The sequence below is a fragment of the Arachis stenosperma genome, chromosome 4 (assembly GCF_014773155.1).
Source record: "Arachis stenosperma cultivar V10309 chromosome 4, arast.V10309.gnm1.PFL2, whole genome shotgun sequence".
NCBI classification, from domain to species: domain Eukaryota; kingdom Viridiplantae; phylum Streptophyta; class Magnoliopsida; order Fabales; family Fabaceae; genus Arachis; species Arachis stenosperma.
In genome coordinates this window covers 145,122,364-145,144,106 of record NC_080380.1, presented here as the reverse complement: position 1 = coordinate 145,144,106, position 21,743 = coordinate 145,122,364, and the positions used below count along the sequence as shown (strand labels likewise).

The 21,743-nt window shown below is 36.3% G+C and overlaps 5 protein-coding genes across 5 annotated transcripts; 1 reads left to right on the top strand and 4 right to left on the bottom strand.

Moving 5' to 3' along the window:
- Nucleotides 1-182: 182 nt before the first annotated feature.
- LOC130976263 (uncharacterized) lies at nucleotides 183-3,535 on the bottom strand. The gene is made up of 6 exons (XM_057901077.1): nucleotides 3,184-3,535; nucleotides 2,399-2,635; nucleotides 1,823-1,961; nucleotides 1,549-1,610; nucleotides 1,037-1,175; nucleotides 183-614 (listed from the first exon to the last, which is right to left on the bottom strand). Exons 1-6 carry the CDS (start codon nucleotides 3,441-3,443, stop codon nucleotides 486-488), a joined length of 966 nt encoding a protein of 321 aa, XP_057757060.1. The 5' UTR covers nucleotides 3,444-3,535; the 3' UTR covers nucleotides 183-485.
- A 1,710-nt stretch (nucleotides 3,536-5,245) lies between these two features.
- On the top strand, nucleotides 5,246-7,040 carry LOC130976665 (pentatricopeptide repeat-containing protein At1g80880, mitochondrial). Its single transcript, XM_057901579.1, has 2 exons — nucleotides 5,246-5,806; nucleotides 5,898-7,040. The coding sequence occupies exons 1-2, from the start codon at nucleotides 5,304-5,306 to the stop codon at nucleotides 6,919-6,921; spliced, it is 1,527 nt and encodes a 508-aa protein (XP_057757562.1). The 5' UTR covers nucleotides 5,246-5,303; the 3' UTR covers nucleotides 6,922-7,040.
- A 1,682-nt stretch (nucleotides 7,041-8,722) lies between these two features.
- Nucleotides 8,723-10,896, bottom strand: LOC130975067 (probable mitochondrial saccharopine dehydrogenase-like oxidoreductase At5g39410). Its single transcript, XM_057899900.1, has 2 exons — nucleotides 10,025-10,896; nucleotides 8,723-9,544 (listed from the first exon to the last, which is right to left on the bottom strand). Exons 1-2 carry the CDS (start codon nucleotides 10,691-10,693, stop codon nucleotides 8,852-8,854), a joined length of 1,362 nt encoding a protein of 453 aa, XP_057755883.1. The 5' UTR covers nucleotides 10,694-10,896; the 3' UTR covers nucleotides 8,723-8,851.
- A 116-nt stretch (nucleotides 10,897-11,012) lies between these two features.
- LOC130975069 (uncharacterized) lies at nucleotides 11,013-12,386 on the bottom strand. The gene is made up of 2 exons (XM_057899901.1): nucleotides 12,117-12,386; nucleotides 11,013-11,793 (listed from the first exon to the last, which is right to left on the bottom strand). The coding sequence occupies exons 1-2, from the start codon at nucleotides 12,262-12,264 to the stop codon at nucleotides 11,024-11,026; spliced, it is 918 nt and encodes a 305-aa protein (XP_057755884.1). The 5' UTR covers nucleotides 12,265-12,386; the 3' UTR covers nucleotides 11,013-11,023.
- A 2,863-nt stretch (nucleotides 12,387-15,249) lies between these two features.
- LOC130975834 (uncharacterized) lies at nucleotides 15,250-16,457 on the bottom strand. Its single transcript, XM_057900564.1, has 4 exons — nucleotides 16,371-16,457; nucleotides 16,280-16,283; nucleotides 16,059-16,100; nucleotides 15,250-15,776 (listed from the first exon to the last, which is right to left on the bottom strand). The coding sequence occupies exons 1-4, from the start codon at nucleotides 16,455-16,457 to the stop codon at nucleotides 15,391-15,393; spliced, it is 519 nt and encodes a 172-aa protein (XP_057756547.1). The 3' UTR covers nucleotides 15,250-15,390.
- Nucleotides 16,458-21,743: the final 5,286 nt, after the last annotated feature.

Here is a 21,743-nt window from a genome sequence, read left to right as displayed (position 1 = left end):
AGCATTACAGTTTAGATATAACTTCAGATAAGTTAAAGGATTCTTATTACAATATTTACCAAACACTCAACGAGTAAATGCTGTAATCGTGGACTAATTGGATGATTTTTCTTACAAAAGACAACAATTTAGTTGAGGAAATGAATTAACTGTCAAAGTTTGTATGTTAGACTCAGTAATAATACCCCAAAACTGAAGATATTACAATTAGTTGCATTTGCACGTTTCATACAATAATTTCATTCCTAAGCACATCATTGAGCACAGATTTTATAGTACAGACAGAAGCCTTGATGACGATCCATGTTGTTAAAATGTTATTCAATCAGCCTTGTGCATCATGCTTCATCAGCTAATGCAATTTCTTGCTGTTGTTGCTCTAGTTTGTGGGAATCAGTCATATTCAGGAAGGGACCAGTTTAGCTTCATGGATGTGCCTGTCTCGGTGGGAAAACATGAAAATCAGAAGAATTTTGCCTTTTCTTTTAGGTCGATGTTGCCACCTTGCGCTTTGCATAATCTTGAACGATGCTTATTGCACTGTTGCTATGGCGCAGTGAAAACTCTGCAAGTAGAATTTGTCTTTCTTCTTCTGTCAGATCACCATGATGGCCCTGCGAGTATCATGAAGGATTTAGATATGTGCTACACGCACTCAACCGTGATCTGGCAAACCATAACAAATCTTAATGATGCACAATCACAGATGATTTACCAAAACCATCCTTCAGTTACTGTCATGTGAGTAACAATTCTATGATAAATTTGAACCAAATTATCTAAGATTGCAAGTTTAATTATCAAAATTGAAGAGCAGAACACCAAACAACAGTTTCCATTTTTTTTCCCGTATACAACAGTTTCCAATTTGATTGGTAAAATTATTGCTGATCTTTGTTCTATAGATAAAGGGAGGAAAGGATATAAGATCAATCATAATGGTTTACTAAATATCTAGGTAGATAGAAAGACAACACATGTCAGATCAATTAGTTCATTGTTTTGTGCCGCATAAAGTACATAACTAAAATCATACCATTCGTGATATTCTATCACACACGGCATGGTGCATGAGGATTCCAGCAGCAACCGAAACATTGAAAGAGTCTACCATTCCGTTCATCGGAATACTGCAATGCAAATCCGACAACTCCAAAGCCTCCTCGCTAATGCCCCTATAATGATAAGAACATAGCTAATGTTGAGCATGCACAAAATGTGGCCACAAGGAAGAAAACAACTATTTAACACTTAAAATCAGTGTGGACATTAGCAGAGATTCCCGAATTACTCAGTTAGTAATCTAGAACAAGTGTGAACATTAGCAGAGATTCCCTAATTACTCAGTTAGTAATCTAGAACAAATGACAGCTACATTAAACTCATGGTTGCATCTTTTGTTGATTTTCCATCATTCAGAGAATACTATGGAGTGTTTTTGTTCAATGGCATATCTATATAAGCGCTGAGCATCAAATTGAACACAACCAACTCCATTAACAAGGCATCTGTCAGTTAAAAAAACGAGATAAAAAGGAAGGAAATTACCTATTCTCATTCCCAACTACAATTGCAGTTGGGCAGGACCAGTCCATGTCATATATAGAAACCTATATATAGCAAGAAATGTCAGTGAATCATCTGAAGATCCTGAACAATTTTGGTTCAGAATGTAAAGTAATAAGACCCAAATGATAGTGTAAAGTCCCCCCAAAAATAGCACTTACAAAATGCAAGTGAAAAAAATATACAAGTATTGGTTGTACACACTTTCTCTAGTATGAAATAGCACTATAACAGAAAAGGAAGAGTTGAGCAATACCGTATCCATTCCTAAATGGGTTGTGGCGATTCGATAACCACGTGATTTTAACATCTTAAAGCACTCCGTCGTAGAGTCCCACAATTCAATGTCCAACCACTTTTCTGCACCCATGCTCACATGACGATTATCTCTATACCTGAAACAAGTGTAAAGGCTTAAGCAGGCAAGATATTTCAAATTGAGACTTCATCTATAATGATTCATGGTCTCTCTTTATCTCAAACTGTTTTGTAAGTTCAATGTAGAACTGGCTGAAACCAGTGAAATTTTTTTTCTCCTTTTCATATACCTGTCAGTGCACAAATAACAAAAGTAGGGCAATGCCACTATATGAAATAACAAAAACAAGTTCAAGTTCATTTCATATCAACAGTCTCAATAACTAAAATCAAGAAAAAAGGGACGGAATGATCTGAGCTCTTTTCTTTTTTTTCTTTTGGATAACAAAACCATCATGAAAATATTCAAACCAGCATGAATTCAAAACAAGGCATGATAGTGAAATTCAAGAAACAAAAACCAAGCTCATTTTCTTCCTTTTCACCTCAACACATTCTTATAAGTCTCAAACACCTTTTGTTGGCATCACAAGACACCACATGAACAGACTGCACCCCAAGTGCATCCGCAGACCGAAATGCAGCGGAAACATTCCCAAAGTCGCAGAGCCCTTCCACCACCAAACAAACTGAGTAGCTCCTGTTCTGAACCACATTCTTGAACCTCTCCCTCCTCTCTTCCGACATCACCGGACTAACAGCATCAATGATCTCACCACTGCTTATCACATAACCATTTTCACAGCTGAACCTGTTAACAGACTCAAAAGCATTACTCGCCAAATGGAAGTAAATGAAACTTCCTACTCCATAACCATCCTAGAGAACTACGATGCACAAATACTTCAAACTAGTCGCAAATAAGTCTGATGCTAGATACTTCTAATTATATTATTATGGTCCACTAATTCTCCGGAATCTTAATAGCTCGATAAGCAAAATTTCTATATTAATCAACCATATGACTACATTCTACAGCTTTTGCAATAACTTATATAAGATCTGAGATCAGTATTCTATGTTATATGTTAATTATTTTACTACATTTTGTGTTATACTAAAACGGTATTGTATCTTGTAATTTCTTCATTCTTCATATATAGAGAGCACAACAAATCTAATCTACTGCTGGCAGCATAGCATCAATGGTAAATCTGTTTATAACGTGTAACTAATCCACCAAACAACTTGTTATTCATTCACGTAACAGATTCTAACTAACTACACTACTACAGCATAACTAACTGTAACTAACAAATTGAATAACAAACTCTTGTTATTAGTTGCATTTGTAGGTACCTATCGAGGTAAGGGAACCAGCGAGCGTGAGGTTGGGGTTGGAAGAGGAGTGGCTTGCGCTCCATCTTCATGAGCCTGGAGACACCATCGTGGTTGGTTAGGAGTTGTTTGACAGCGTCGTCTGCAATGGAAGGAGCGGTTTGGAGTGAAGCGAAGCATCTTCGGGTGAGGGAAGAAGAGAGAGAAAGAGTGGTGTGTTGGGATTTGAAGGAAGAGAGAGAGGAACACAGAAGAAGGGTTTTGCAGTTGCAAACACTCATTTGCGTTTTGATTTTTGGCTGCACACAACGTGTTTGTGTTTATGTTTCTGCAGAGATGCTGCTTAGTTCCAGACTCCAGTTCTAGTCTTTGGTTAGAGTGAGAGGATAAAGCATTTTTGGACTTTTTTGTTTCTTATATTTTTTATTCTCGGTTCGACAGCACAAATGACTAAGACTAATCCGGATCAATTCAAAATTTATCGTTAATTAATAAATTAAAAAAAATTAGTTGTCTACGGTATTCCCCAACCCAAGTCAAGGATTAATTCGTTGCGAATCTGAACTCCATTTAAGGATTTGTCGCTGGCCAATGCTGCATGCACAAGACGAATTCAATCCCCGACACTTGCTTAAGCGGACAAGTGAGTTAAGCACTCGACCAATCCAAATTGATTAAAATTTAAAAAATACTTGCTCAGACAGAGGGATTAATAAACTAACTACTCTACCACCTTTTAAATATTTTAATTTGGGCCTAATATTTTAAGCCTTTAAAATATACTGTTTTTAGTAAATGTAGAGGTCCAAGGGCCGCTTTTTAATTTACATATGGCGCTAGAGTACGTGCTGGACTCCATTATGGGGAAGGGGTGTGCTTAACATGTTTGTGGTGTTAGGAGGGAACAAATCGGACCCTGCGAGTTGACACCACCCACACGGACAGTCCGATTTCATTCACCATGTGATTCCAGCTCTCAGTTCACCAAAACAATTTCTATCTGTACTCAAAACGGAGGGTCCGAATTCTTTTCAAAATCAAAGCATGGAACTCGGACCATGCGACTTGTACTACATTGTATATTAAAAAACCACGTTAAGGTAACACGGAGAGTCCGATTTATAGCACCCCAAATTTTATTTCTCATTAGCATACAAATCGGAAGGTCCAATTTGATAGGCAAAATTTAAAAACAAAGAAAACGCACGGTCCGAATTCTTCTCTGTGACACTGACAAAAAGCTGTCCCACATATACGTCTAATCCCCCATGCTTCCATATCCAAGAAAAGCACACGTATAGGTTCCATTTCGATAAAATTGAGCCTCCAAGGGCTCAAAAGAAAGGATAAGAAGAAAACAAAAATATGATGAATTTGAAAATTATTTATTTTATTAAAAAAAATATAATTATATGAAAATAGATAATTTTTTATATTTGAGAAATGGATTGTATAAATTTTTTACTTAATAATGTTTTTTTCTTGTAAAATTTTGAAAAAATATATATCCCTAACAGACATTCACAAAGTGTTATAAATAACTAGATTCACCAATTATTGGAACAACAATATTAGGAGTGGCAGTTTTTCAAATTTTGAGCCAATAAACAACCAGCATTTGAAAAGAAATAAATAACATAGGTAAAATTTTATCATACTTGCTTGAGACATTTGAGAAGAAATGATACTTACTGACTGAATAATGACCAAGTTTGATTAAAAATTTAAAATTGTTGATTACTGAAACTTTTCGTTATTGAAAATCATGTTCGAGTCATCACCAAACCATGCTTAAATTTTTAATATACACAACCTTAAAAGTCTTATAAATAGTCATTGCTAGCAAACACAAAACTCTATCAAATGAAAGCGTTAATATGTATTGTTCTGAGTGATATTACAAATGTTATATAACCATATATATAATTAAATACACATATAAAAGAATATCAATAATAGAATTCTCCATCTGTCTATAATTTTATATCTACTTTTCTTCTCTCATTATTTTACATCAAAAATTGGTATATTTAGATGAATTTTGTGAAACAGTCAGATTTAGCATGATCACTGTTAAAAAAAATTGAAGCCTGACCACTCAAAAGTTTTAAAAAAACTCTTGACCAACTCGGAGCCGCAATATGGCTCTGCGTCTAAAAGCTTCCCAATTAAAGCGAATGGCAAATAACGTGTTACTCTCTCAGGCATTTCATCAAACACTTTCATCGCCCTCCCTCTCTGACTCTCAATGCCCCGCTCCTCCTCTTCCTCCACCTCCCGTGCCATTCAGCTTCCACTTCGATGGCCCACAACATCCGCCTCCGCCTCAATTCCTCGAGTTGCTCAAAAAGGTCGCCACCTTTTCGTCGCAAGCAGAGGCAGCCACCCATCTCGACCACTCAGGTTTCGAAGCAAGTAAGGATTTGATATGCTGTGCAATTTGGGCGTTGAGGGAACAATGGAAGCCTGCACTTGTTGCCTTCAATTGGGGCGGCAAATTTCATTGCTTTGATGAGAAAGTTTGCAACTTGATGATATGGGTTCTGGGAACTCATTCAAAATTCTCCACTGCTTGGTGCATCATTCGAGATATGCAACGCTCTTCTCTCTCCACACGTCTTGCTATGCTTATTATGATTGACAGGTATAGGTGTAATGTTAATTCATCTTCTTAATGATTTGATTAGCTTGTAGCTGAGGTTTTTTCAATTTTGGGTTGTTTTATTTCCAATCAGATATGCAGCTGCTAATAACTCAGCCAAGGCCATTCAAACATTCAACTTTATGGAGAAATTCAGATTGACTCCTGACCAGGAAGCATTCCATTCTCTCTTGAATGCTCTTTGCAGACATGGGAATGTTGAAGAGGCTGAAGAGTTTATGCTTGTAAATAAGAAACTCTTCCCACTTGAAACTGAGAGCTTTAACATTATTCTTAATGGATGGTGTACCATAACATGTGATGTGTTTGAAGCAAAAAGAGTTTGGAGAGAAATGTCAAACTACTGCATTACTCCAGATGGTGTTTCATATAGCCACATGATTTCCTGCTTTTCAAAAACTGGGAATCTTTTTGACTCTCTTAGGCTCTATGATCAGATGAAGAAGAGGGGATGGATTCCTGGGATAATGGTTTACAATTCATTAGTGTATGTTTTAACTCGCGAAAATTGCTTGAAGGAAGCTGTAAAGTTTGTAGATAAGTTGAAAGAAGAAGGTTTGCAGCCAAACTCTGCCACCTTTAATTCCATGATACAACCTCTTTGTGAAGCTGGAAAGTTAGCAGAGGCAAGAATTATATTAAACGAAATGGCAAAAGAGAATGTCAGTCCAACCATTGAGACCTACCATGCATTTTTTGAGGGAACAGATTATCAAGGAACATTAGAATTTCTGAGCAGGATGAAAGGTTCTGGATTGATTCCAAATGAGGATTCCTTTCTTTTAATTCTGGCTAAGTTCTTCAAGTTGAAGCAACCGGTAAATGCACTGAAAATATGGATGGAAATGGTGGCATATGGTGTGGTGCCAAATTGTATGCATTACAGAACAATGGTAGAGGGGCTTGTAAACTGTAGGTGGTTCATCAAGGCCAGAGATTTCTATGAGGAGATGATTTCAAATGGATGTTTGCAAGATCCAAAGCTTAATAAGCTTTTTGAGAATGAAGCACTTGATCGTGGTGATAAGTCAAAGAATACTAAAACTACAAGGGTTAATAGTGATAAAAGTGGGGGAATTCTGAGAGCAATAAGATGAAATGGAAAATCATAAAAACCAGCCAAGAAAGAAGTACCAAGCTCTAAATATTTATCTCCACATGTTACCATTGTAAATACTGAATACTACAGCTTTTAGTGTGACCCTTTAATACCATTTTTCCCCCTATTTTTTATTTTTTATCTTCTTTTTTTTTTTCGTTTTTTCCTTAAAGAAATCATGAAACTTTCATCTAAATAGTTAATAAATTAAATAGAAAAACATTTTTTGGATGAAAAACTTGTTTTGCATTTAGAGCTTAAATAGCAATACTCTGATTTACAAAAGCATTATTCAGGATTGAAAATTGCACCTCGTTCAAGAGCACTGTGATATGATATATACGGGTGTTGATGACTCAATATTAACATGGTGATGGATATTTGGGTTCATTTCTTTCCTTTTTGTGTCAACCAGCGTTACTTTATAAGATTTATATACACTCTAATTGTGTACTCTTCAATAAACTAATAATAGAGTTGAATAAACACATCTAATAACAATAATATATATTGCTTATAAATTTGATACAATCTTGAAAGTGATTACAAATATTTAAAAAATTTATAAAGTAAGAAGATATAATAAGAGTAGAGAGAGTTTTTGAACTTTCAAGTTTTTGATGTCTTGAAATGAATGAGATCTTTGATATTTATAGACCCCAAATGATTACTATTTGGTTAATATTTGTCCACAGTACTGTTTGCAGATATTTACTGTTTTGCAGACATTTATTGTTTGTCTCTTTTTCTTTTTTTTTTTTACATAAATCATTTTTTTTAACTGGATTTTTTTATCTTAAAAATCATTATTTTCAAGATTCTCAATACCCTTTTGAAATGTAATAACAATAAGAACAAGTATATGAGCTCAAGGTAAAAAACCAGTTAAAAAAATGATTTCTGTAAAAAAAAAAAAGGCAAACAGTAAATGTCGGCAAACAGTAAAAGCAAACAATAAATGTCGGCAAAACAGTAAATGTCGGCAAACAGTAAAAGCAAACTGTCGGCAAATAGTAACCAAATAGTAATGATTTGGGGTCTATAAATACCAAAGGCCTCATTCATTCCAAGGCATCAAATACTTGAAAGCTCAAAAGCTCTCTCTACTTCTATATCTTCTTACTTCATAAATTCTCCAAATATTTGTAATCATCTTCAAGATTGTATTAACTTTACAAGCTATAATAGTAAAAGTTCATCTCCAAATATTTGTAATCATCTTATTCTTTCTTTTCTTATAATTATAGTAAACTTACAGAGATGAACTTGTACTATTATTGCTTGTAAAGTTGATACGATCTTAAAGATGATTACAAATATTTAGATAATTAATGAAGTAAGAAAATATAGAAATAGAGAAAACTTTTGAGCTTTCAAGTTTTTGATGTCTTAGAATGAATGAGACCTTTGGTATTTATACACCCCAAATAATTACTATTTGGTTACTATTTACCGACAATACTGTTTGCTTTTCCTGTTTACCGACATTCCTGTTTACCGACATTTACTGTTCGTTTTTACTGTTTACCGACATTTACTGTTTGATATTAGGTTGCCAAGGAGGTTTTTCTAGATTATGGACTATTCGAATGTTAATCTCAGATGTGGCACTGTGTAACTTGGGGTAAAAAAATCGAACCCTCCAATTTCTGAAATTGGACCGTCAATTTCAAAAAGATTAAGAATTTCGAGATACAGAAATCGGCCTCTCTTTGATTTGTGTACTTTCCACAATTTTAAAAAACACCAAAAATTACAATGTTCGAGTATATGACTCATCTCACTCCCACAGATAAAAATTAGCCACAGGAATTAGTCTTGTATTAAGTTGCTAAAATATAAAACATCTAAAGCAGAACTTGGTAAAACAACAGTATTATGCACATTTTATTTCTCCATATTAAGAGCAAACTATGAAACTAAAAAAGTCAGGAAGACATGCTGCTTTTTGAGATGACATCAAAAGACATTCCATTTTTCTCAAGTTTTTCTTGAAGATCAGTTGGACCAAACACAATCCCTGGAGGATAGACTCCTCCTTTTGATAGGTTGTTCCTTTGGCTGAGAACTATGAGAGCACACTGAACAAGAATTATTGGTGTGGTTACGTACCCAATCTCAGGTCCAGATACTCTTGTTATTACCTCCATGTCTGGTTTTGTGTTTCCCTGTGAAGCATTACTCTCATTGCTGAAACCTTTTCCAACAAACCACATCTTGAATGATGCACTTTCCACCTCCTCTTCGGAAGGACCCTTCTTGCGAAACCAACCGAGGGAGAAAACAGAAGGAAATGTCAAGAGAAGCCACCTTCCGAAACCAGTGTTTCCTAAGAGACCAATGAAGATTCCGACCATAATGATCCGGAGAATGCCCAACAGAGATTTTGAGCCTATCTTCACACCAAAATGAGCTGGCTTCACGGATGACCAGAAGGCTTCCCTTTTTGTGACTGCATCAGCACTCTCGTTCACACCCCGAAGGCCACCGGGGTTTTCTGTTAGAGTGGACAGAGTTCTTCGGACAACTATTGCATCTGCTGAAGGTAGCTTTACTGCCCAAAGGCCAACTTTCTTCTGGTGTTCTATAGTTGATCCTTTGGAAGGAGGAGGGCCAGCAATCTACAAGCATGAAAATGCAGCTTGACAAAAAAAAAAAAAAAAAAGAGAACACTAACAAAAACTATGCAAAAGTGGCAGAGAAGGATTGCACAAAACACTTGTTTATTTGTAAAAGCATACACAAAACTCATATGAGCAATTTTCCTCACTATCAAGGGAGACAATCTCTCATACCTAACAGACCTATTTCTAGCAAGATCCACTATAAGAAATATCAATCAGCTGATGAAACTAATGAATTGAATATAACAAAACTAAGAGAGCCAGAAGCCTAGAATCCTTGGGTCAAGCTCAAGTTATCAACCTTATAATCAACCATATCTGAACCAGCACATGAGCTAATTTGAGTATTTGACTCACTTCAACCCTATCTACTATTACAATAGTAACTTTCTTTATATATTTATTTTTATAATGACAATAAAAAAATACAGAGAGCAAGAAAAGCTCAAGAGAATTGAAATGCAAGCTTGGACTTACCGCAGGCCTAGCTCTTCTTGGCCTTGACCTCCTCAGCTGCTGCAACTGCTTCGCGTTCGCAACACCGAGAACCGCCGACTCGTACGTGGCGAAGTTCCCGACGATCCTCTTCTCCGATTCCAAGCTCACGTACGCCTCCACGCTGTTCACCACCGCCGGCGCCACCCACTGCCTCGAATTGAACATCAACCCTAGCTCCGCCGGCACCGAATCGAACCCGCACGCCGACACCACCAGCGCCCCCGATTCTGCAGCCCTGTCGTGGTACTTCGCCTCCATCCGCTCCATGAACTCCGGCTCGCCGGAGATGTCCAAATAGTCACATCCAGCGGCGGCGCATGCAGCGACGACGGGGTCGCCGTGGAGGCGGAAGGGGCCGACGCAGTTGAGGAGGATGGAGGTTTGGGAGCAGATTGCGGCGAGGGAGGAGGGGTCGGAGGTGTCGGCGGTTAGGATGGGGATATCGGGAGGTGGGCCTTTGTTGGGCCCGATGGCCCATTGGAGGGCCTGGGAGAGTTTAGATGGGTTTCGTCCCGCAAGTGCGATGGATTTGAGTGGGGAGGATGGGACGTTGAGGAACTTGAGGGCTTCACGGACTACGTATTTGCCTGTAAATCCTGAGGCGCCTAGGATTACGGCGTCGTATCGAGGTTTATTCATTGCTTCCATGGTTCAGGGTTATGGAAGGAAGGAAGACAAGTTGTTGTGTTGTGCTGCGATTTTTACTTATCTCAACTCTGAAGCCTCAACAAAGTGTTACACTTTTAAATGGAAAAATATTTAAATGATTATTCATTGTATTTTCAAAATAATCCTAATATAATAATGAAGTTAAACATTGGATTTAAATCATTTCTCAATTCGTAAACCAACTAAGTACAAAAGTAAGGAGCCACATTGCAATTTACAAGCCGTTTTCATTTTGTATGAATGTCGTTGAATCACACACCGCTTGCTTGAAAGTTTTTCCATTTGATTGACACGTGGGACACGTGTTACTCACTTAACCTTCCTTTTACCCATAAGTCCAAGGACCTCATTCCAAAGCCCAATACTTCCAACACTCGCCAACCCAACCACACTTGGGCTACATGCAGCCACAGTCCAATACCCAGCCCTAATCTCATCCTTCAATTGCTCTTTATCCCAACCACAATACCCATCAAAGAACCTAAAATCTCCAAGCCCAACAACATTCCTCTTCACCATTTCAGCAGCACAACCCACACTCTCTTTCCCACCATAATACAAACCCTTCATCACTTCCTCAAACACCCCACTCTTTCCCACCCCATCATCACTTTCATCACCACTACCCTCTTTTGGACTCACCAAAAACAATCCCTCCTCCAAGGGCCCTCCAAAAAACAATGGACTATTAGAAAATGTGCCCTCTACATCCAGAGCTGTTGATCTTGTCTCCTTGATGGACATCAATGATGGTCTGTTGAGTATGATCCCTGATGGGCCTAATGGCCCAGTTGACAAAAGAAGGATCACCGTCCGTTCAAATATGTGGACCCCATCAAGCTTTTCAGTGGCAATGAGTATGCAACCCTTTTCAGGCTCATGGATTTTGTGGGCCCATTTATCACCAATGGTTATTAGTGGAGGCTGATCCACAACAGTGTCTGGATCAGCCATTGAAGAGGCTTCATCAGTCCTTAGCAATTGCACTCCTCCAACCACAAGCTTTGCCCTGAAGGCCCTCCAGTCACCACTCAGTATAGGTTTGTCATCATCTAATGGTGATGATGATGAGTGGCAGCCTACAAAGATTATTTCGTTTCAAAATTTGATACATCATAATTATGTATAAAATTAAAAATTAATTTGTAATTAGTCAACATTAGTTAAATTTTTATTATAAAATTATTTTTTAACATCTGCTGATAGTTATTAAAAATGGGCTAAGCATATATATATATATGACATTGTATAATCTGCATACTACTCTGTGCCTTAAATTCTAAGCTCATTCATGCTAGATATTTTTTTTAACAATAACTAATATATACATGAAAGTAGTAAAGAAATTTTCACATCAAAGATTGAAGTACTTTCATATATTAGTAGAAAGTGAAGAACTTACATGATATATGATAAGGAACTCTAACTTTTTTGCACCGGAGTTGTTGAGAAGATTGCTTGGAGAATGCTAAAGATCCGGCTCTGATTGTGGGAATCAGTTGTTCGGTGGATTTGGTGAAGGAATTGTTGGCGAGCAAACTAGCTTCCATGTTAACTGAGATCCTTCAAAATAAAGGGTAAAGAACAATGGGAACAGTTTGATGGAAAAAAAGTGTATAAATGGTGGAATAAGGATTAATGTGCACCACATATAGCGTATAGTTTTTGTACTTTGCAGCTCATCCAATGTGTGTCTTGGAAGTATGGGCCAATGGATATACTTTAACAAAAGGCCACATAAGAGGACAAAAACCATAGTGCTTCCCGGTGCTTTTATTGGTTGGTTTTGGATGGACAAAAACCTTTACCTGTTTGTGCATTGTGTGTCAAGCTCTATGCCACTTATCTATTACTATTATGCCATAACTTCCAACATTGAAAAGTTTTCCAAGTTGTGGATGTTCGAGATTGTAGAGGAGTATACGTGGCATTAACAGCTAAAGGAAAGAAGCTTAATCAGCACTAGTAGTATTTTTAAATTTTAAATGATTAATCCTTAATTGGCCAGTTACAAAATTTAAGTGTTTAACTACCAAAATTTGACTGAATTGATGACCTTTTCAATTTAAATGATTTAAAGTTTGCCTATAAATATTGAATTTCGTCACCTAGATTATTCTAAAGAAAAATTTACATGCAGTTATTTCTATATAAAATTAATAATTAAAAATTATTAGATATTTAAAAAATTTGACTAAATTATTATAAAAAATATTATTTGTACAATATAAATTAGTTTTTGGTCAATTTTTAAAATTTAATATTTTATTATTTTAATTTTTTAATTAATTATATTTCTTATTTTTAAAGAACCACTCTTATTTTAAACTTTATCAACTAAAAAATCTCTAACTTCTTATCACTATAATAAAGCATTTCCTTTATTTTCTCTCTCTCTTCTAACAGCATCATCACCAATCTCTCGTTCACACTCTTTATCTCTCTTTGGTAGAGACTATCTTATTCTCTCATACCATCTTATTCTCTCATATAGCAAAATTCTTTGCTTCAAATAAAAAAAAATCATGTAAGTATTTTATCTATACATCCGAAATTAGAATATCATTATAAACTCGGCCAGTCCAATTAAATACAAACACATTCAAAATTGTGTTGCTTTTAATTATTCAGAAAAAAAAAACAACATAAACACATCCAAAATTATGTTATCTTTTATTAATTGAGAGAAAAATAAAAAATAATATAAACACATCTAAAATTATGTTGTCTTTCATTAATCAGAAAAAAAAAAGAGACAAACCACTACAAATAATGCAGAATAGTGAATAAAAATTATCTACACATCCAAAACAGTTTGATTACAAGCTCAGCTGGCTCCAATTAAACACATCTAAAATTATGCAACTTTTTAGTAATTAGAATTAAAAAAAACAACAACAATATAAAAGCATCTAAAACACATAAAACACATTTAAAATTATACCAGATTAAAAAAAACATAAACATATCCAAAATTATACTTTAATTAATCAGAAAAAACAAAAACAATATAAACACATCCAAAATTATGATGTCTTTCATTAATCGAGAAAAAAAAAGCCAACAGAAATTATTAACAGAAAAAAAGAACAAAATAGGGAAGAGAAAGCACTACAAATTATGCAGAATAATAAACAAAAACTATTAACACAGCCACATCCAAATACCCGATGAGTGTTTTCGGCGTGGAGGAGGAAGGCGGCCCGACTGAGAAACGGCGTGGAGGAGGAAGGCGGCACGACGGAGGATGACTCCTCTGGATTTTCAAAGTGTGCCTTTGAGGTTTGGATGTAAGTCTCTGAATTTTGAACTTGGGATAAATGTGACTTCTCTACTTGTACAGGATTTTGAATGGGCTTAGTTAATAATTATATGGTTTAAGATTTATTTTAGAATTTTAAAATTAAAATTTTGAATTTTGAATAATTTGATTTTTAGATGTGTATTTAAATTATAATATATTAACAATTAAATATATTAAATTTGAAACAAAAATTTAAAATTTAGTTTATTTAGTTTGTATTTTAAATATGTATTTAATTTTAAAAGAATATTAAATCTGTCCACAATTTTTAGATGTATTTATTTTTTTAATTATTGTAATAAAAGACTAAATATTATACGATTTTTAAAAAATATCTAGTTGAATTGAATTATTATTTAGTAGTTCTCAATTTTAATTTCATATTAAAACAAATGCATATGAATTTTCACCATATTTTACATTATTGTATAGTCACTGTGAAAAATATCGAAAAAAATAATAAATTGACCTTTCTTTCCACACACTATTTAGAGACTTAAAGGGTTCAAGCAAAGTGTCTTGGAAACTTGTACCAATTTAGATAAATTTTATTGGTCATTTAGCATCATTCATAATGAATATTGAAAAAAAAAAAGTGCCATTATTTTCGAGTTGCTGAAGGAGCATGCAAGCTAGCAAACACGTACATAAAGTCATAAACACACTTCAAATTCTATATATTTTGGAATCGAATCGAAATTGACAAGACATCAATGAAGAAATAATAAACATTATTACTCAGCAAGGATCCATGAATCAATGAAGAAATAATAAACATAATAATACCTACATACATACATTGTTTTCTGCACATTCTCAATTTCTCATATCTACCTGGCCATCTGTCTCTGTATCTTTTTCTTGTGATAGTCTTGTGATGATGATGATAATAATAATAATAATAATAATAAAATAACCTTAAAGAGTTGCTTGTATTATTAAATCCAGCTTGGCGAATTAGGTTAATTGAAATTTAATACTAAATTTTAGAAAAGATTAGGTGGAGTAGTAGAAGATAGAGCGGTTAATCTGTAAGGTGAAATGAGAAAATTTAATTAACCTCTAAATTTCATATGTATGATCATGATGAAAAACAAATGTTCTTTAAATAAACTTAATATAATCATCTAGATTGTATTGTTACAATACAATCCTTACCGTCTCCTCTACAGAAGATAAGATATATAAATCATACAAAATCTTAAACTAATAGATAAAACTACATGAATATTTTAGTTTAAAGAACTGTCTAATTTGTATGAGAAACTTTAGAACCCAACAAGTGGGCTTGTCTTGGTGGTTGTATACTTAATAAATTAAACAAAAGCAACCTTCACCTGATGTATGAGAATCACGATGAAGTACATGCATCTTATTGTTTTTGACCATCCTCTTGGGCTTTTCCCTTGCCACGAAGCATGTCACCGAAGTTTCCGAGCATGATGCGCCTGAATCTAGTGTCCTCTGCTGGTGAAGGTGCACCAGTATTTGGCGACGAAGCAGCCTCTGATGACCGATCAGTAGTGGTATCTTTCTTTCCAAGCAACCCACCCTCACCGAAGATGTTGTTGACTGATGCCGGAAATGCAAGATGAGCGCCGGCCATCACCTTATTGATGGAATAAAAGGTTCTCCCTGATCTTTCCTTCATAATAATTTCAAGAGCTTCTTTGTGGACTGGATCCAGTGCCTCCACGCCTTTCAAGAGGTTCTGTATAGCAGGCAAAAGGTAGTCCCGGATGCTATTTGCAGGGAAATCTATTAAGAAATAAATGTTCAGCATCATCAAAATAAAGTCTGAGAGATCAGAACTTGTAAACTAGAAATGTTCACAATAAGATTGTTGCAGTTCAGATTGCTAAATACTGGTAGTGTGAAAAGATTCTCTTTTTTTTTTTTCCTATTATCATTATTAAGATTAGGACAATTTTGGTGAGGATATGTAAAGAATGAGAGACTAGATAAACATCATGATTCTATTTTGTATTTTTTTTGGGATATATTGTCTATTTTCTACAATTAACCAAACAAATGTCTTACTATCAACAGTTGAATAGCACACTTCTTCATAAAACCTAGCCACTGTTCAACAAGAGTTAAGGATTCTTTTGCTAAAAACCATGGTCATTCCAAGCACATCTCATTCTGCCTAACTTATGGAAATGTAAAAAATGGTAATGCAACAGATTAAACACTCCAAAGCCTATAACAGATTAGAGAACAAGTATTGGTTAGCTAGTCATTATGTGCAACTTCAATACTGGACTATTAAGAATTCATTAAAACAGCATAAATACATTGAGAAGTGTTTGGAGATGCAAGCTTGATATATAATCAACTAAATCAGCTAACCTGTAGCATCCAGAGCACGGATTGCCTCACAAAATGCATTCTCTCTGTCTCTCGTTTACGCATCAAATCACTTATTGCATTTGGCATACTTGTAAGTTGGAAAATCTTGGACAAAAGATGTATGTTGAGTTAAAGGAAAACCCCCGAACAGTCTAAGAGATCTTGAAAGCCAACAAAAAAAAATGCAAATGGCTACGGGAAATGACATAAAAATTTCAAGACATTAAGCAAGTTTTTGAACATATTTGTTTTTCGAATCATTGGTGCTCTTATATTCTTACTTGAGTAACTTAAATGTATTAATGTTAACTGCTAAATATACCTATGAATGCAGGGATTGATACCAGCATTACAGGATGTGATGCCAGGTGTGAAATACAGATTTTGTTGTATGCATATGTGGAGAAATCTGAACAAACGATGGAAGGATAAGGAACTTAAGGGAGAATTCTGGCAATGTGCAAAAGCAACTATTAATCAAGAGTTCAAGGATGCAATGGCTAATGTGAAACGGATCACCATTGAGACATACAACAGGACTTACCAGTTTCACATTAACAGCATACCAAGTCAAGAGTATTAGGAGCACCATGAAGGGTTGCCTTGTCTGCCTCCTCCATACAAGAGGCCTATTGGCAGACCTTCAAATAAAAGGAAAAAGGACAGCAGCGAGCAAAATTCTGGGAGCCAATACAATGCCAAGAGAAGATATGGCCATATAACATGTCAAACCTGCAAGAGAGTAAGTCAAACAAATTTATTCTCTACTATCTACTTACATATATCATTCAATCATACATAAACTTAATGAATGCTGATTTAAGTTATTCATTGCCTGTCTGCAAGGTTTGACATAATAGTAGAACTTGCCCTGAGAGATCAACTGGAGCAGCAGCTCAAGAAGAAGAAATTGATGAGGATGAAGCTAGAGAGTAAGAAGCTAACTAGAAGGAGACCATGGAGGCTGCACATGCTGCACATGTTGCAGATGAGGAAAACCTCACTCAAAACCACCCAGAAAGTCAGCCTAATGAGGTAAACAATTATATTTTATCAGACCTTATTCTTTCCAAAATGTTGCACCTGGAACTGAGAAAGTCCTTTTTTTTAAACTAATGACCCTACTGATACAGAACATTGAGCTTGATGTGTTTACTACAACAACTGTTGCACCCCTAATGCAGCCACTACACCAGCAACCAGTTCAGAACCAGCACCTCCAGTGGCAGAAAGGCCAATAGCACCAACACCACCAATACCACCAACAAGAGGCAGGGGCAGGACCACTCGAAGAGGAACAAGACCAAGCTCAACAACACCTCCCACTCCCACACAAAATGTTGCAGCTGCACCACCACCCCCTACTCAACCTAGGGTTGTCAGGCATGATGTTGGGTCTAAATCTCATATCCCAGCCACACCAACCAATGCTGTAGGACCAAGTAGTGTGCCTGGGTCAATGCCACAAGGTCCATTGGTTAGGTCCACTTTTCAAACCTAACATTCAGCCACATCTAAGCCACCAAGTGTGACTAGGGAAACCATGACAGCAGCGAGCCCAGCCACACAGAACAGGTTCACAGGCTTCATGCCCACCCCATCCTTGAAGAAAAAAAAGCAATCTGGACCACAAGCATCAAAGCCTTCAGCAAGCAACAAGAAGTGACCTTACTTTCTTGGGTTTTCATTTTGTTTTTAGTTTCATGTTGGACCTGATGTAGATACTATGCACCTAAATGCCATTATGGTATGTTGAGTGCTAACCAAGTTTTTTGTGATTTTGTTACTGTCATCTTAGATTAGTAGTACTTGTTATGAACATAAGTGTCATTATACCATGTTAGGTTTTTTTGGGGCTGTCTTGTGTTATTTTGGGTCTGAGGTATATTACTCTGGATACTTATAGATTATGATTTCATGCTATGAGACAGGTGTTTTATACAGCTTCTGTTTATGCCATTTTTTCATTAATGGCTTACCTATCTTATATATAGCTTGCTCACAATTCAACAACAATAACTCAATCACAGAATACTAATAACATAGCATCCATTAATTCATCTCAATTACAATTAGGAGAACATTACAAAGAAACAAAATTTCATTCTTAAACTCTTAAATTTAATCATTGTCTTCCTACTTAACCAAACAAAACAGACTCAAAATCAGATTTAACCCAAACAATATACAGATAACAATCAACAACAACTCAACCCTTTTCAACTGCTCCTTCATGTCATTCACCACAGAAAGCACCATCATCATCCTATCCCTTTTTCGGCCATCACTACCCTCCTGATTGATTCTGCTTTTCTTCTTTGGGTCTGCTATGCCCACCATGTTGCTATTCTCTGAAGAAACTTTTTCTTTCACACATTGCTCTTCTATTTCATCCAACCATTGAAAATACCCACAACATTTTTGTGTGTTCTAGCATGGCACAAAAATTTCATGAATCAGAGTACGATCAAAAACTAAATCTGAAAAAGTGGAGAAAACAAACTCAAGAAGATTGCATCATTTCGTCACATATACATCAACATTTTAAGCTTACCTTCCACATAGGGCAACGTAGAAACCATCTATCAGGGTTACTACTTGTCTTCGACTTCAACGGAACCACCGGAAGGGGACAAAAGCAACACCCATCGTAGATTTTACTACCAACTACTGAACCACCATCAACGTCGAAAGCTTGAATGGATGAGTGCTTTCTCACGGTTCCACCTTTTCTACGACCCCTAGTTACTTGCATCTTCCAGATTGGGATCGTACTCTACAAGTGAACGAAGAAAGTAAAATTGGGTTTTAGAGCAAAATTAAATTGAGGCAAAACCAATATTCAATTAGGTTAACTTAATTTTCAGGTAGGATAAGCATAGTTTTAATTACAAATTTCATCTAATATAAAACTAATCTTGTCAGCAAAAATCAGCGTTCACATAAGCATCGTACTCACCGGAACTATGTTCCGACAAACACATGGACACGCTTGGTAAAATTTTTAATCATTCAAATACCTTTTTGTCAATAATAATAGTTAAGTACCAAAATCTCAGCGTTTGAATCTTTTGGGTACCGAATTGGTCATTACCTCAAATAAAAAACAAATATTGCACATGCATTAACTTTTTAATAAAACGATGATATAATCTTCCACGAAAATTTGCATCTAATAAAGTGGTTTTACGACTCTTCAACCCGTGCACTACGGGTTCGCCAACATCCTCTTCATTCTTTCTCCTTTAACTCTCCATTACTTTACCCTAATTCTAGCTTTTTGCTGCCGCAGCACCACCGCACAATGGTGATCTCGTTGTTCGATCAGAGACGGTGATGGCGGAATTGGATGCTGCTGAGACAAAAAAAAAAAAACGAAAAACGGAGCACGCTGAAATGGCGGAGGAAGCGTGTCTTTGCCTTGTTACTTATGAAGAGTTGTTCGTGATCAAACTAAGCAATTTAAAGAAACAAGAAGAGGTGAAAGATTGGACTTGTTTGCCTCCACCAAAGATCGAGTTCTCTATGCGACTTCCAGAGCCTGATTTGTGTCCTTTCGAGTTCGACTCCAAGATCTATATGGCGGTGTCCGACTCACCGCCTCTAAATCTCGGAAAGAAACCCGGCTCCTGGCGAATCTACGAATTCAAATTTGAGGAGGGCAAATTTGAGGCTGAGGAATCACTGGATGGTGTACCCGCCCCTCTTTTCCGGTCATACGTCGCAAACACGCCAGGCTCGGGCGATGTTTACTTCTATATAAATCCAGTGGTCATAGATTCTGGATTTTACGTTCTTTGTCCTGATTCTAGAGTTTGGAAACAGTTGAACCCTCCTCCGGACTACCAGACGCGAGGTAGCAACTTTGCCATGTTCGTCCTCCACAACACCGTCTTTCTTTCATCGTTCACGGGGAATGGGACAGACTCCTATTTGGCCCACTTTGACCACATAAAAGAGACTTGGACGGTTGAGCCCGACTCTGATAACAATCTTTCGAAATTCATAAATCATAGGTACAATCGTGGTTTTGGAACTGGCTCCTGTTATGCTACTTATACCCCACAAATTTCTGTGCCTCTTCTGGGTCTCGACAGCAACTACACTGTTTGCCTTACCCATGATAAGTATGTGGATGGACCTCCTCTTAACACACCTTTGGAGAAGGTGTTTGCCATTTTGGTTAACCACCAGAATGGCCGCGTCGCATTATATCAATACCTTGATTTGTTTTTTGAGGGTTTCCAACCTTGGATGACAGATAGGGCCAGAGTCAATCTTCTTGACCTTGGCAACGGGAAGGTGTGTGCAATACTCTCTGCTGAACTATCCGAATCCGAATCCGAATCATTGGCGTTCTGCTTCTCAATTTTCACTCTGTCCCTGTTGGAGGACTTTGCAGCATTACAACTTGACAGTGGGGCTCCTCCCATGGAGCGAGATTTCTTAAAAGTGACTGTCCATAGGAGGTGTGTCTACGTCATGAAGAACTGGAACCCTGCTAATAATATGCGCTACGCCTTTGTTTGGCCACCTACCAAGGGTCGAAGATTTTACCATACCACAGAGTAATATAGCAACTTTTATCGTCGTTTTTAATAGGATTATGAATGAACAATGAATTAAATATTCATGTCTTTGAGGATTATGATCTTACTCCAATTGTGTCTATATTCTCTTTAGCTTAAAATCATCTATGCTTTTTGAAATATTTGCACTATTGCTGTAGGCATTCACTCGTCCTAGTGAATTTCGAATAAGTGATGACATCTTGCTTATGCTTTTTGAGATATCATCGTTTCATTCTGATGACCCTACTTTTTCTAGGATTTTGGATAAATTCTAGATTTTACTTTTCTATCATGCCCTTGATTGGTTGTTATGATTTGATTTCAAGATAAGGTAGCATCGCAACTTATCAAGTTATCATGTGTCTCTTTCATTTTCAGTTAACATCTATGTATTCGGATATGTGGAACCTTTTAGATTTCAATTTAGAACTTGGGAAATATATTAGCATTGTTGCGCGCACGGATTTATTGAGTTAATTTCGTCAATTGAATGTTAGTAGATCAAAAGTAAAAATAATCGTTGTGAAGTTTGGTGATGTACGGAATTTGCTTAGTGAAAAACTTATGATTCACCTTGTTTGGGTATACCATACCCACTAGTTTGGGCAAGTAAATTCTTGTCTGCAAATATTTTATATAACACTTTTAGGGTCCGCATAGTATATCAATTTCTAAATTGCTTTCAGAATTTTAATGGCGTAAGTAAAAATTTCTAAGATTCTTTCTCCATGGTCGCCTCAGTCATCGCTACCAAGGTTGGCGTCACTCGCAGTTTCAAAACTGTGCGTTGCTGGAGGGATTT